This window comes from Esox lucius, chromosome 1 (genome assembly GCF_011004845.1).
Source record: "Esox lucius isolate fEsoLuc1 chromosome 1, fEsoLuc1.pri, whole genome shotgun sequence".
Taxonomy (NCBI): domain Eukaryota; kingdom Metazoa; phylum Chordata; class Actinopteri; order Esociformes; family Esocidae; genus Esox; species Esox lucius.
Window position 1 is genome coordinate 27,325,581 of NC_047569.1, and position 16,032 is coordinate 27,341,612.

General features: G+C 40.9%; 1 protein-coding gene across 2 annotated transcripts; it reads right to left on the reverse strand.

Moving 5' to 3' along the window:
• Positions 1-2,403: 2,403 nt before the first annotated feature.
• On the reverse strand, positions 2,404-15,409 carry trarg1a (trafficking regulator of GLUT4 (SLC2A4) 1a). 2 transcript variants are annotated; one of them, XM_010865928.5, is made up of 4 exons: positions 14,185-15,409; positions 13,627-14,027; positions 6,171-6,297; positions 2,404-3,666 (listed from the first exon to the last, which is right to left on the reverse strand). In XM_010865928.5, the coding sequence occupies exons 1-4, from the start codon at positions 14,204-14,206 to the stop codon at positions 3,656-3,658; spliced, it is 561 nt and encodes a 186-aa protein (XP_010864230.3). In that variant the 5' UTR covers positions 14,207-15,409; the 3' UTR covers positions 2,404-3,655. The 2 variants fall into 2 exon arrangements, with proteins under 2 accessions (XP_010864230.3, XP_010864303.3); XM_010866001.5 differs by having other exon boundaries at positions 13,627-15,405.
• Positions 15,410-16,032: the final 623 nt, after the last annotated feature.

The window sequence follows — 16,032 nt, forward strand, 5'->3', positions numbered from 1 at the left end:
TTTCTTGATGATTCCCAGCAATTTCCCACCATGTTTATTCCTTTTGAAGCTTCACTCCCAAAGGATGAGCAGTTCTTGGTAAAATACATTATTAGACTAACTCTTAACATCCCTTAAATGAATGTTCATTTCAAAGAGGCTGGAGTTGGAAGCGGCTCTGTTTGGATGCTTGAAACGCATCATGGTGGTGTCATTTCCAGTGTTTTCCAGTGGTAGAGGGTACTCTTACTTTAATAGGGAGATCTGCAGGAGCTCAGACAATAATTCATTCTGGCAGTATGAGATGACTCGCCCCCACATACTCCGCTCTCGATGTTGTAAAACTAGGTGTGTGCGTGTGTGTGTTGTGACAACCACATTGCAGAGGAGATTTTACTGCGGCCTGTAGTGGGTAACTGCTCCCCCCCCCCCCAGCGCTCTACAGGACCATGCCATCAGTCCCCTGTCTTTTCCCGAGGCAGCCGCTGCATTCTGAATAAATCACGCCGTACATCGTACCATTTATCGTCTTTTAAATTCAGGCGAGGATGTTTTGATCCAAATGGTGGAAACAGAAAATCTTCTCCGGTTTGAGGATCACTCGGGCCAAACTAAGTATGGTATTCTTTCGCAGTGATCCTAGTTTTTGACAATATCCTCTGGAAATAAGTTTAACTAGCCAATTCTAGCACAAATGCTTCACACAGGATGGCATCTAGTGACGTATTGAAGTAGTGTATAAAAACAGTGAGTAGAATTAGCATCACCACCGAAAAGTACAGCAATTATTGAAAGTAAATCAAACATTTGGCTTCTATAGGTCAGTCTCTTTGTGCTTCAATACTCTTGGTGTCTTTCACTAGACCAAGTCATAGTGCTGCAATGTGGCACTGGTTGGCCAATGGATGTGCAATTTTCTGGGCCATGCATTATTAACAACACTGGCTACCAGCAGCATGAAAAATGGAAGTGCAGCAGAGAATTGACTGAGGTTATCAAAGGTTGTGCGCCTAACATGAGGGCTTTAGCTCCCCACGTTTCCCTGTTCCGTTTTTCCGTTCAATAACATTAGCCGTCATCGTTCTTTATTTCCGTGGAGCTGCTGCGTTACCCATCACACACTGCTCCACTGTTATGCTTGGACCATACCTCTCTGCCGTCCACACATCCATCAAGACTATCCCAACCAACATTAATAAATCCAATACAAAGTAGACCATGCATTATAACATTTATTCCAGACATGCAAAATGTAGTTCACAACAGTGAAATGGAAAAGCCCCCATATACCTATACCCAAAGAAAAAAGGGCATGAATTGAAATATACTGTTTTACTGAAACAGAACATTGCGTATGAGAAACCTTATGCATCTCACAGCACAGAAATAGTCAGGGAAGTATATGTTGAAATGGAGTGGAAGGCGGGATATTCTATGTGACAGAGAAATTAGCATAAAATGCATCTTATAAAAATGAAGTTGGATTTTGTATTGTAAATCTCTGTAACATCTTTATGTTACTAGGAAGTTTGGGAAGTTTCCAGACTGAAGCATGGCAGACATCAACAGGGACATTGGCCCGTCTGTGCACTGGATCATCACTGTCGCTATAAGAACTTTCAAATGTTATCCGACATGTTCCTTCCCTTTTCTCCTAAATGTTTTTGATACCCGATTGTATTTATGACCTTGTGTCGACATTGCCGCGACTCCCAAGGATTTTGGGTCCAAGATATTTGTGAGAGCACAGTCCTTCGACCAGTGACATCAATTTAACTTGCAGGCTCCTGACCCACTCGATAAAAAACATGACGACCTTTTTCCAACACTGCCTCCTTCCACATTTGTGAAATTTTCCGGCCGGTGCTGGCTAATGTAGCTCACTTAGACTCCAGTTTAACTTGCATTCCAACATGAAGAACCCTTTTCATTGTCCCACAGATATATGGGTGTACTTTTAAACATTTTGACAGTGGTAAGTCATTCACCACCAAAAAAATACATAATATGTATTGTAATAACATTATTTTATCAAGACAGTTTTCGGGTTTTAGCTGCTTTTACAAATCAATCACACAGTTTTAGATTAGGAATAAGTGCTATGCATCCTTTTTATATAGGGGCAACATATTTTTTTTATAGATTTTAAATGCTGTCAAATCTTTATACTATAATTATCTCTTTGGTCTCATATATGTTTAACACCTACTTAACCCCTTGATAAAACAAAGTGGAGTCCTGAACTCATAATAATAGGTAGATTTTAAATCACTATATTTCAATTAAAATGGACGTTCAATAGAATGACTTCAGTAGTGATTTTAACAATCAGTCCAACTATAAGTCTTTAAGAGACTTTAATAAGACTTTTATGAAGCATTGTGCAGATGTTATCAAGACTATAAGAAGTGTTACGACCCTGCATTAGTCTGAAGTCTTTTAATACAACAGTCATGTTGTGTTACCGTTTAATCTGAACACACTGTGACTTATTCCAGATTACATGGTGATGTGACACAAATGCAAACGTCACTGGCATGCTAAAGTATATGTACAGTGATGCTATAACCACTGCCAATCCAACCTGAAAGCAATGTTCATTTAACATCATATACTGGGTCCTTACAATGACATACAAAAACGTGTGTACTGTTCAGCCCAAAGCATGCCTATACGATATATTACATATATTCTTCATATAAATATGTTTCATACTGATACAGCAGTCCAGGTTGACAGTAGGTGAGGAATTTGTGTTGGGCTGTGTAGTACTACAAAATACATTCAGCAAAACAAATGACATCAACACAGTCCAAGTCACTTTTAGGGGACGGTACAGAGGGTTAGGACAGGTCTCGTCTTTTCCAACATATACTCATGCTCAGACATGGATGTTTGGAAAGTGGTTGGGGAAAACGGGATGTTGGGAGTAAATGATTTAGTCAGGCCGGGCAAAATATTACAACCTTCTGCAGAGCGTATCAGGTGACAGCCACTGCCAGTCAGTCAGCCATCATTGCAGCTCAGCTCAGCACAACATACAAATGCTTTATAAATTGTACATTTACATATTTATGTATGTGTGTATATATATATATATATATATATATATATATTAATATTGCAAATAGATCTGTATAGTTGTATATGCTTTGAATGCAGCGAGTCTGGTCACCCAGGTGTATGTTTAGGTTATTATGCAGCTGTCTTAATGTTAAGTCCAAAGCCTGGAGTCAAATTTAAGGGGATTCATAAATTAATTTCTCTGTTCATTCCTCTCTTCTTTATCTTCAATCTCTTTATTCCACAGAGAAAGGAATGACAGTACAGTCCCTCCAAAAGTCAAATGATCAACATTCCTTCTTTATTCAATAATTTTTTCACATCAAGGATTTTCTTTTTCTTCATCAAGCACATGTTACTGCTAACTATGCATGCATTTCTGGACCTTTATATTTGGTTTATTTATTTGCTACAGTACATCTTATTCTTCTTCATATTTCAAAATGTTTCTGTGTTGTCAAGAGGGTCTTCCTGATCTTTATTACAGTGTGGAGTAGGTGATGATCATTTTCTTTTTCATCCCGGACTGACAGAATCATGATTTTTTTTTTCTCCATGTCACATCCGCTGCTCGGCTTGAAGCAGTGATCTTGTTTCATGGTCTATAAGTTGGTCACTTGGCAACTGTTTGGGAGGGAGGGATGGAGGGAAGGAGAAGGTTAAGGTCCACCCAGTCCTACAGTAGGGCAAGCTGATCAGTAGCTAAAACAGCCTAAGGGAGTATGCTTGTCACACAGCCTGGATACTGTAGCTGCGGTGGTTAATCGGCTGAGCTGACAACCACATACAAACATATAGTACATGTACATGAAAACATTAGAAACAACCCGTTAAAGTTAAAACTTGTTTTTGCTTAAAAATGGCAATCAAGGTTAACCAATTGAGATTGTTGACATAGTAAGACATGCAAACCAAACTACTTCTGTGAGGGTGTATAGAACAAAAGTCAATCTAAACTTGCTGGTAAACCAAAATCACATCTAACTGATTGGAGATAAACTGTGGATAAGCAAAACGTGGGAGGTTGATGTGATCATTTAAATCTTACGTAAGGTTAGGAGTCGCTAGTTGACTGAAAGTCTGAAATCTTTGATAATAGGCTCCTCAAGAACTTGTTTCTGAATGAAATCCCTGCCACTTGGAGAAATGAGCAAAGAGCTAAAGTGTGCCAGATTATCCGAAGGGACCAGCTATAATGTAAGACTGTCACGTGAGTCTGATGGGACCAGCTATAATGTAACACTCTGTCACGAGAGTCTGATGGGACCAGCTATAATGTAACACTCTGTCACGAGAGTCTGATGGGACCAGCTATAATGTAACATTGTCACATGAGTCTGATGGGACCGGCTATAATGTAACACTCTGTCACGTGAGTCCGATGGGACCAGCTATAATGGTACATTGTCACGTGAGTCTGATGGGACCAGCTATAATGTAACACTCTGTCACGTGAGTCTGATGGGACCAGCTATAATTTAACACTCTGTCACGTGAGTCTGATGGGACCAGCTATAATGTAAAGCTCTGTCACGTGAGTCCGATGGGACCAGCTATAATGTAACACTCTGTCACGTGAGTCTGATGGGACCAGCTATAATGTAAAGCTCTGTCACGTGAGTCCGATGGGACCAGCTATAATGTAACACTCTGTCACGTGAGTCTGATGGGACCAGCTATAATTTAACACTCTGTCACGTGAGTCTGATGGGACCAGCTATAATGTAACACTCTGTCACGTGAGTCCGATGGGACCAGCTATAATGTAACACTCTGTCACGTGTGTCAGATGGGACCAGCTATAATGGTACATTGTCACGTGAGTCTGATGGGACCAGCTATAATGTAAAGCTCTGTCACGTGAGTCTGATGGGACCAGCTATAATGTAACACTCTGTCACGTGAGTCCGATGGGACCAGCTATAATGTAAAGCTCTGTCACGTGAGTCAGATAGAACCAGCTATAATGTAACACTGTCACGTGAGTCTGATGGGACCAGCTATAATGTAACACTCTGTCACGTGAGTCCGATGGGACCAGCTATGATGTAAAACTCTGTCACATGAGTCAGATAGGACCAACTATAATGTAACACTCTGTCACGTGAGTCAGATGGGACCAGCTATAATGTAAAGCTCTGTCACGTGAGTCAGATAGAACCAGCTATAATGTAACACTGTCACGTGAGTCTGATGGGACCAGCTATAATGTAACACTCTGTCACGTGAGTCTGATGGGACCAGCTATAATGTAACACTCTGTCACGTGAGTCCGATGGGACCAGCTATAATGTAACACTGTCACGTGAGTCCGATGGGACCAGCTATAATGTAAAGCTCTGTCACGTGAGTCAGATAGGAACAGCTATAATGTATCACTCTGTCACGTGAGTCTGATGGGACCAGCTATAATGTAACACTCTGTCACGTGAGTCAGATAGGACCAGCTATAATGTAACACTTTGTCACGTGAGTCTGATGGGACCAGCTATAATGTAACACTCGGTCATGTGAGTCCGATGGGACCAGCTATAATGTAACACTCTGTCACGTGAGTCAGATGGGACCAGCTATAATGTAAAGCTCTGTCACGTGAGTCAGATAGAACCAGCTATAATGTAACACTGTCACGTGAGTCTGATGGGACCAGCTATAATGTAACACTCTGTCACGTGAGTCCGATGGGACCAGCCATAATGTAACACTCTGTCATGTGAGTCAGATAGGAACAGCTATAATGTAACACTCTGTCACGTGAGTCTGATGGGACCAGCTATAATGTAACACTCGGTCATGTGAGTCTGATGGGACCAGCTATAATGTAACACTCTGTCACGTGAGTCTGATGGGAACAGCTATAATGTAAATCTCTGTCACGTGAGTCAGATAGGACCAGCTATAATGTAACACTCGGTCATGTGAGTCTGATGGGACCAGCTATAATGTAACACTCGGTCATGTGAGAGTAAAATGACAATGTCAGTGGTCTGACCCATATTCTGAGCAAGGGAAACTGTTTAACTTTGAACTGTTTCTATTGCTTGCAAGTATGACTTTCCAAGCATCTACGTGATCGATGACTGAATATTGCGTCAATGTTGATGACTTATATTTTCTTAGTTACTTACCAGAAACTGTTACAAAGACAACTATAATGAGCACACCCAGGATGATGGAAACAACACTGAGGAGGCGAGCCAGTTTCCCCAGTCTCTTAGCTCCATCCATATCTCCTGACTGAAGGCTGTTTCTGGACTAAGGAAGAGAAGAGATAACACATCAACACCCTCAGATATAGACCCACACATCAACACCCTCACAAACACAGAGAAAACCGAAACACAGACAACAACCCATTAATACCCTCAGACACAGACAACACGACAACACATCAGCACCCTCACAAACACAGAGAAAACACACACACAGGCAACACATCAACACCCTCACAAACACAGAGAAAACACACACACAGGCAACACATCAGCACCCTCACAAACACAGAGAAAACACACACACGGGCAACACATCAACACCCTCACAAACACAGAGAAAACACACACACGGGCAACACATCAACACCCTCACAAACACAGAGAAAACACACACACAGGCAACACATCAACACCCTCACAAACACAGAGAAAACACACACACGGGCAACACATCAACACCCTCACAAACACAGAGAAAACACACACACGGGCAACACATCAACACCCTCACAAACACAGAGAAAACACACACACGGGCAACACATCAACACCCTCACAAACACAGAGAAAACACACACACACAGACAACACTTCAACACCCTCATACACAGAGAGACAACTGGCAGGAATACAATCAGTGTTGTTACATTTGAAATGTACAACATCGTGGTTATCATACTCAAAAATTACTACAGTCAAAAGTATGATCAAGTAGGAAAGAATTCAGATCTTAAACCGCCTTTCTTTTAGTTTGATGTCTTTTCTTTCCTGTCTGAATGTTCCTGTCTGTGTGTGCATGTGTATGTATGTGTGTGCATGTGTGTGACCAGTGGACATCCCAGAGGTGAGACCTGATTTGCTGCCTTCCTGACTAAGAGACACACCAAGTTGTAATTACCCAGACTAGTGCAAATTCTCCCATGAACCCCTCTCTGCTCCAACTAGTGCAACTCCACACGCACACACAAATATATACAAACAAAAAAACAATACATACAAACACATACATGCAAACAAAAAAACTACACAACATTATGGAGATCAATAGCAAACAGGACAAAAAAATCTATGGAGAATGTCTATTGAGCTTGATTTTTAGTAAAGAAGAAGGCTTAATTGAGTCCATGAAACAGCCTCTATAGTAAAAAATTATTTCCAGATGCTCATGGGTGTTGTCCATGGTGCTGAACTCAACTTCTATGAGGCCCTCAGTGTTAACCAACTTGTTGTAGGCCAAAAGATATATTGGTAGTATTCATTGTAATATATGAAAGGTTGCATTATATATATATATATATATATATATATATATATATATATATATATTATATTTTATAATTTAATCTCTTTGTCTCTTACAGATAATGATGACTTTAATAATGATTTAACGTAAGATAAATCTGCATCTCGTGGCTATTATTTGGTCCCCAAAGTGGAATTTATATGATAACTGAATTACCCTTTATTACCGCAAGATGATAGCTAATGGGATGACTGGGAGATCTGCTGTAATGCTCATCCCATTTCAGCGACACATCCTTCCCCATCTCCTTGATAATACCACTTCATTCATTTATTAGGATGATATCATGATATTACATTGGCAGGATGACTCACTTTGAGCTAGCCATATGGAGATGTGTGTGTGAGTCTGCACTTCTTGTCTGTGTGTGTGTGTTTTAGCAAGGCGAGGGTCATCTGAATGGGATTCACTGATTGCTGTTAGAGCAGGGCCTAATATATGTGTGGAGGGAGTCTCATTGAAATGCAGCAATGGCGTTGATGGTTAAGTTTATTATTGAGCTGCAGTGGAAACAACCAGGTTGGTGGAAGGGACGTGTCTGTGTGTGTATGAGTGTTCTTCAAGTGAGCTTGCCGTTTCGTAGTGCAGAGTGAACATCTAAGTCATGCTGCTTAATGTATAATGGCTGCTCCTGCAAAAACACACACACACAGTTGTATAAAAATTACACCATAAAATAAAGGTAAAAAACATGAACAGAAGGATCTTCAGTCAGGAGAAGAAAAAGGCTGAAAAATTTTAGATCCCCAACCACTGCCAATTAGGCGCTTTGATTTACTTCAAAAGGTGACACATCTAATTATTCTTCTTTGGTGGAGGGGGCCCCATCTTATGGCCAATGATACTGACCCCCCTGCTCAAAGGTGGACATCAACAGAGAACATTTTGCAGTTTAAATCCATATGAGTCCGTCATCATGCAGGTGTGTCATATCATTATCATTTGCTCATATCACTATGTGTCACTTGATTCCCTTATGTTTGAGCTGGCCGCAGAAATTTTCTTTTTTACTGTGTTCAGCTAAATCTAGCAAACCAGGCAGCATTAGCCTTTATGGTAAATGCACCAGAATGCCAAGGAGGAGTGCCCTAACTAGGCAGATGTCAGAAAGACATGAATTATGTAATTTAGCACTATTAAGGCAATCATTAAGAGTCAATAGATCACTGGTAAACCTGCATGGAAGATGACGCTAGTGTATCTTGCCCCCACACAACATGAGAAAGATGGTTTGAGAAGCAAAAGATAATCAAAAGGGCCACACTGAACACACACGGCATTGGCACATGAATTGGAACATGGTGTATTCCAATTTTAACTTAAATTGAAGTAAATAGTTAAAAGCCCGGTGACAACACATTAGGAATTAAACACATTTCTGTCTGTCTTTTTGAGTGGGTAAATAAAGGCTTACATCTCTGATCAAAATCTCAACAACATATTTCCCACATATTCGTATTGAAATGATGTGGTGTGCTCAGTGGGATCCTGGCAAGTAATGCTAAAACCAATGTTCCCCCTTCTCTATTTGAATGCATTCGCAGGTGGGTGTGTTCACTTTCTTCCCTAAGGACTGACAATGCTCTTCAGAACTGTGTAGCAGCCGAACTCCTGGAATTTGTCCTCTACAGAAAGGCTCGAATAACTTCTCTCGCCTTCTATTGAGTGAGCGGTCGGTTCTGGTTTCTGCCCCTTACCGATATTCCCTTCCCTCGGTGGGAGTGTCATTGGTGAGACGGTGGATCAATTGTTCATGCAGAAGCTTTAGCCAGGATGCTGGGTCTATTTGGAGAGAACTTTTGATGAGTCCTGGAGTCAGACGTCTTTCAGGACTTCCAGAACTGTACAGTACTTGTCTGACTCACCTGGCTAACAGCCTCTTTTTATACAGAAAAGCAAGACCATCTCTGACACAATATGTTGCTCCTTTTTATTAGAGTGGCAACAACTAGAATGAAATCCTTCAAAGCCAGAGAAACAGGAAGGCTAATGAGGGAAGACAGACAGGTTCATAGGACTGGAACCACAAACCTGCCACTAAGACTCTAAGGCCAGACTGACTGCCTGTTTGGTTTTCCGCTTACATGGCAGATGCTCAGACTTGACTGCATTCCGCTTAGTACATGTATGGAGATATCTATGCAAAAATCATAAATAAATACAGCACCATCAAACTTGCACTACTGATAAGACAACCACTGAACGGATATGTCACACAGATGCACTGCTATAATCTGTATTAAGCAGATTGGGGGAACCCAATCCAGATTGATCCTTTCTAAACAATATAGTAGTGAATTCATACATTTAATTCTGTCTCTCCATGGGAGTCAAAGACACAACCCTGGCTTTGCAACCACTGTGTTCTACCAACGGAGCTACGCTAGATAAGTTGTGCTGGGATCAATTGTGCATTTTGTAATAAAAGTGCCATATTTCATGCTGAGGTAGATGCACAGTATGTTCCCTGAAAAGATTCAGATATGGAACTCCCCAGATTTATTGCATTTTCATAAAGATGTCTGCTCACAATTACACTATTTTACAGTGCAGAAGGCATTTGTTCAGGTAGACAAACCAAAATTTGGCAAGGAAGTAGACTTTTTACCCTAGAAATGTAGATATGGAGCAACCAATGATTTGATCCTGTGGGCCATGACTGCTGTAACAAAATAACCATTGACGGTAATACAATGTCCCAGTCATTTTGTTTTCCGATCAACATACTGTATACTCCATGTGCCCTAAGAATATTTAGATGTCAAATGAAGTTACCACAAATGTTATGTCTTCAGAGATTTGAACCCTTGTGGTTCGTGGCAGATATCTCACAAAATACTGTTGGCCCATTTTGGGTAGAAGCTAAACAATAACCGGAAATGTGGAAATCCTGAGATAAATCTTCCGATGTTTGTCTGACATGCATTCCATATTAGGTTTACAGAACTGTTGGGTGTACATCATCCATCTAAATATATTGTGTCCAGTTAAATCAGCTGCCATATAATCTGCTTAATAGCCACTTCAGAGGTAGCCACTTGGTGTCAGATGTGTTGACCTCTGCAAGTACAAATGGGACAATTGCCCACCCAACCAGCAAGCTTCAGATGACCACTTCTGTAGGGATGACATTAATAGCCTCCTGCGTTTATACATGTCCACCCATCACTTCAAGTGGAATAACTGGAAATAGGACTCTTCCTAACTTGAGAAATGAATGTATCCAATCATCTCATTTCTATGTCACCATGCCCAAAACCTTTAAGTCTTGCCTGAACCTCAGATTATGAAGTTAAGTGTTATTTTACATTTCATCTTGATTCAAGAAACTATTTCTGTTCTCAATGATTTTTATTAACTCATTACATTATCCCAGCAAAAACATTATATGTCTTGTTAATAAAATATAATAACTACAATTTATTTGTTATATACAGCTCCTGAAAAAATTAAGAGACCACTGCACCTTTTTCTTTCCTTTCCAAAAAAGTTGAAATGGAATGTTTTGAGTGAGTAACAGACACGTTCAGTTTGCATGTTCCTCACTCAAAACTTTCCTTCACAAATTTTTTGGAAAGGAAAGAAAAAGGTGCAGTGGTCTTTAATCTTTTTCCAGAGCTGTTTTCATTTTTATTGTCTTTGTCCCTGAATTGTCAATACACGATTACGGCCTAATTTGCACCAACTCCAAGCACGTATGGGAAAGTTGAAGAATGAAATGTGCATACCCAACTAGAAAGTATTAGGCAGGACCTTTGTGCTGGGAGGAGAACCATTCATTGGCCAACAACCACGATTGAGATAGCAAACAACTGACCTGCCACAAGGCAACGAAACCCTGTCCAACATGAATCCCCTACAACCTCAGAAGGTGCTGAGGACATTTTCACTGCACTCTGACAGACCCCCCCAATTGCCATGATACAGCAAAACTGCGAGGCAGTGACTTTGCGTCATTTGGGAGCAGCTCATGCTTTTAAGTTAGATCACTTGACGACTATATTGATTGCATCTGGCACAAGAAGCAACCACAACATCTTAGCAAACATAAACCGTGCCTCTATCTCTATCTTTAAGTTAAAAAAAATACCAAATGAATGCTAAACTTTCACATGAACCATCCAAATTGGAAATCTACAATAAAGGTTGATGGCCTCTATACCTCCCATGATTCCTTTTTTGCCCCCACTGCAGCATTGTGTTTTTCGATGCACCTGTTGCGGAGCAGGCATTCCATTGCACCAAATGATGTTAGTGTGCATGCATGCTGCTGCTGAATTCTTTGTTCTTTGGTAAGCATGTTGCTCTTTTCTGTTTACAGCTGCTTTCTCTATGTGTTTGTTTTCATCCATCTAGTTCTTGCCAAGTCAGGGGCTTGAAATTACCCCCTTTGCACACAGGCTGACACAAGCTGAACAACTTGGCACCAAAAACAATGTTCCTTTCAAAGACTGAAAAAACATGGACAAAGCCATCAATCATGTAACACCATTAATTCCAGGGCAACCTTAGCAGCGTCAACAGAAACTGGAAACATCTGGGTTCCTAGAGTATTCTGAACTTTCTTTCGAAATGAAAGCTTGGTCATTTCTTTTACACATGCTACCTGTTAGGCTGATTCCTCTGGGAAGACTCAATAGCACATTTGAAGCTAAAAAGGTATTTATTAGATAGGTTCTCTGCTTATTCCTCTCCTTGGATAGGTGCATACATCCATTACTTTCACAACATTCTAAGAACTTTTTGTTGATGTCAACTGCCTGTATTCAATGAAGAATGACATGCTATGCTACTGTAGCTTTGTGAATACACTGAATGCATTTCAAGTGGGACAACTCTGATCTAAAATCTACAGATAATTCTCAAAGTTGCAGGGATGCATTGCTCATATACTGTATGTGTACACTTGTTACAACCTAAGCATTATGAAACTTCGGTTTTAACAAATAAGCCTCAAGTATCAAAATACAAATACATTTTTATCTTGACTAAACTGAACCTTCTCCCCCTACATTTTTTTTTTGCATTGACAAGATTTTGGGCTAAGTAAAAAGGTTTCATTCAGCCTCTCTCGCTCTGGGAAAAAACTAATAATTACAAGCATTCCCTAACTGCCAATGGCAATGATATTGGCAACTTAAAAATACAAACATTACAGCAGTATTTAAATGCCAGTTGGCCTTAATCAAAGACAGTAGAGAAAGAGAGACAGCCTACATGACACACCCATACCATTTTTGTATTTGTGCTGCCCACACTGGCCTGCTTATTGCCCCTGCCCTTGTAGTCAGGAAGGAGTCAGACCAGAGCCCCACCTGCTTGCCCCAGCTTTCCTGCCCCAATAAGATAAGCCAACCTACATTGGCCCAACCTGTATTTGAAGAATGAAATGGGTGTGATCAATCTATAGTTTTTAGACCTTTTTACATCAACGGTTATCACACAATGCTTATACAAAATACCTAGCCTAAGTCCAGGGCCATTATTCTGTGCTGTCTGCAGTAATAGGACAGATACAACGTTGCAATATCTCGCATGGTTCAACACAGTCTCCCACTCAATTCGCGCACAAACATAGAAAAAGTAACTTCCATCCCTTCCCACAGAGTACACAAGGTTCAATAAATATCGTTGTTGTTGTAAAAGTTGTAGATGTAGACCATGCTCTTTGACTTTAGGTAAATTATCTTTCCCTTAATGTTTCTATAGCCTATATACGCTACACGTATGGCACACATGCATTTGTAACCATATCATTTTATTGACATGACCGACGACTTGCAGACACATTTCCGATTTTATTACTTAAGTAACTTTGAAATGAAATACATTTAGTGTGACTGATAATCTGATAATTCTTCGCTGATGTCAAGTTTTTACTGTACATCCTTTTATTTATTATGTGGTGTAGTTACAGAAAATGTTAGTATCAAAATGTCAGCGTTATCGCATCAATTCACGAATTTTATCACGATATGTGTCAATATCGCTAAGTACACAACACGCATGGATACGGACTTAATGAAAAAATGACGACAATTAAGACTAAACTTTAACATAACTTACCATAATTGAATATACCAAAGCCACAATGCTGACGGGCCAGACAGGGCAGAAACAGGACAATATGACCAGAATGAGATAGTCTTTGGGCTTTTTTGCCTCTTGGATTGCAGCGTTTCCGGTGGAAGAGGTGCGACTCAAACTGACCCGGGACGGGGAGAGCGGGGCAGCCGCCAAGTGCCCTGCTGAGCCCGACCTGAAGGGCACACTGTGGCCGTTCTGATCCGCATCCACGTTCTTTTCGCTCCCCACATTTACGGTAAACGAAGAAGACATTTTTACTAGGTTGCCGCCGGCGGGCTCGGTGGTCACTGGGCTGAGAAGTTTCTCCGTCTCCTGCTCGTTTGAGGGCACCCCGGCGCTCTCTCCCAGGTTAGATTTAGCGAATTCACTGTCTGTGTTTACTGCCATTTCGTCGAAATCCAAAAGAAATAATTTAGGGGAAACAAATGTTTACGTTAGTCCCTACTTGTTTTAAGTATTACGGCTGGTTTTAGTGGTGCTAAATTCCCATTATTTGATCTGATAATTAGATTTGAATTAATCCGTTATCAATCAAACCTTTCAGTTCCAAATCAGACATAAAACCTTGAGTTGTATTCTCCCGTCAGATTTGCGCATCTTCTGTCTCAATTCCGCTGTTATATTCAATCCACGCGCGCTAACAGTAATCTCTCCGTAATGTGCACGCGCTCTCTCCATCTAGAACACCAGAGCCAAATAACAAATCACTGTGTTGCGCCTGTCGTTTTCCTTTTCAAAACCACCGCGATGCACCATTATCGAACGCTTTATTTCTCACTTACGCTAAATATTCTATGCCAAAATGTTTTTTTTCTCTCTCATATTTACAAATAATATACAGATGGCTTTCTCATATATAGGCTACCACCAGAAACAGAGAAAGTATGTTTTTGCCCTATTGTTCCTTAACTGGCTGTGCCTCAAGGCTGTTCCTCACGCTGCAGCAACAGAGGGACTGGGCTCAACTTGTAGTAGAGCCAGTGCAGCGCCCCCGCCCCTCCTTCCTTCTCTCCTTCTGTCCTGCCCAACATCAGCACCGCTATGGAAGCGCGCCAAAGTAGCGCGAGGCAGGGCGGAGTCTCTGTGTGCGGCTCTGTGATTGCTGAGTGAGAAACATCAAAACCTTTTCTGAATGTAGGCCTACTTTATAAATAATACTAATCAAGTATGTTTGATTTGACTATAGCCCGAAGACACGCTGAATCGCGTCGACGGTGGGGTGGGATTTTTGTTTTTCAATAAAGGGGCATTCACACGTGAAGGGCTAGAATGACATTTAGCGGGGAAAACAAATGTTTCAATGGAGGACGTAGCTGTGCTTTTATAAACGGCCGCGGCCACGTATAGCTTTATGCACTACCCGAAAGTAGAGGCCAAATCACTGCGCTTAAAGTTCCTTGACTCCTAGTCAGTTACCTACCAACGCGCAATATTGAAGCCAAATGAGCATAAGCGGGTTTCCGGAGCGAATGCTGCTCTTGGGCTTTCTATCCAGGTTCCCGTCACACCGCAGGTCGGAAACCTTTATGCAACTCTGATCTTTTTTCTGTTTGTTTACGTTGACATTTCAATCTTGAAATTGAGCTTCGATCTTGTGGAGGGCAATTGTTTGAGCTATGGTCTTAAATGCGGACATACCAGAACCACTGAGACTAGGATAAATGAGAAATAGGGAATTCCCTGAATGAAAGTGAGCTTTGTATGATATAATGTCACCCCCCCCTCTCTCTCTCCCTCTCTCTCTCTCTCTCTCTCTCTCTCTCTGTGTTTTGCCTGCTCACTCATGTTTTCTTTACAAATGGTACATATATTACCAATTCTCCAAGGGTATGCAAACCTTTGAGCACAACTGTATAAATATACACACATACACAATGTCCTTTAGCTGCAGTCTACAGTGTCAGCTGTGTGTCTCTCTCTCTCACACACACACATACACACACACAAACACCTTACATTAATGTGGCTATCAGACATTTACCCCACATAAAGACCATTTCTGTTTTTGGATAGCTACTGAGTGTTCAAGTTTTTGTCCTAGCCCATGACCATGATTAATGTAGTCAGTGGTTTTATCACTGGGCTGGAAATAAAGACAGATGTCTTCTGTTAGTGACCTCTGTTGGCCATAATGTCATAAAAGTGATGACTTCTCTTTCCTCCCTTTGAAACACTTTATTTTCATTCAAGTTGTTGGTATATCAAGTCGACCGGACGTCTATGCTATAGAAAGAGCACCATCTAGTGGAATGTTATGCTGCAACTAGAGAGAAATGACCCCTTCGATGGTAGAAACCTTAATCAGTATGCAACAATCCCTCCATAAGAATACACAGGGATACAATGGATTTTAGGAATTTAGGTCTCGATGAACGAAATATGTTA

Coding starts and splice junctions, on each gene's coding strand:
- trarg1a (XM_010865928.5), bottom strand. CDS start 14,206: ATGTCTGATTTGGAACTGAAAG. Junction 14,028..14,184: donor GTCTGATTTGGAACTGAAAG/GTTTGATTGATA, acceptor ACGAAATGGCAG/TAAACACAGACAGTGAATTC. Junction 6,298..13,626: donor CTTTGGTATATTCAATTATG/GTAAGTTATGTT, acceptor TCTCTTCCTTAG/TCCAGAAACAGCCTTCAGTC.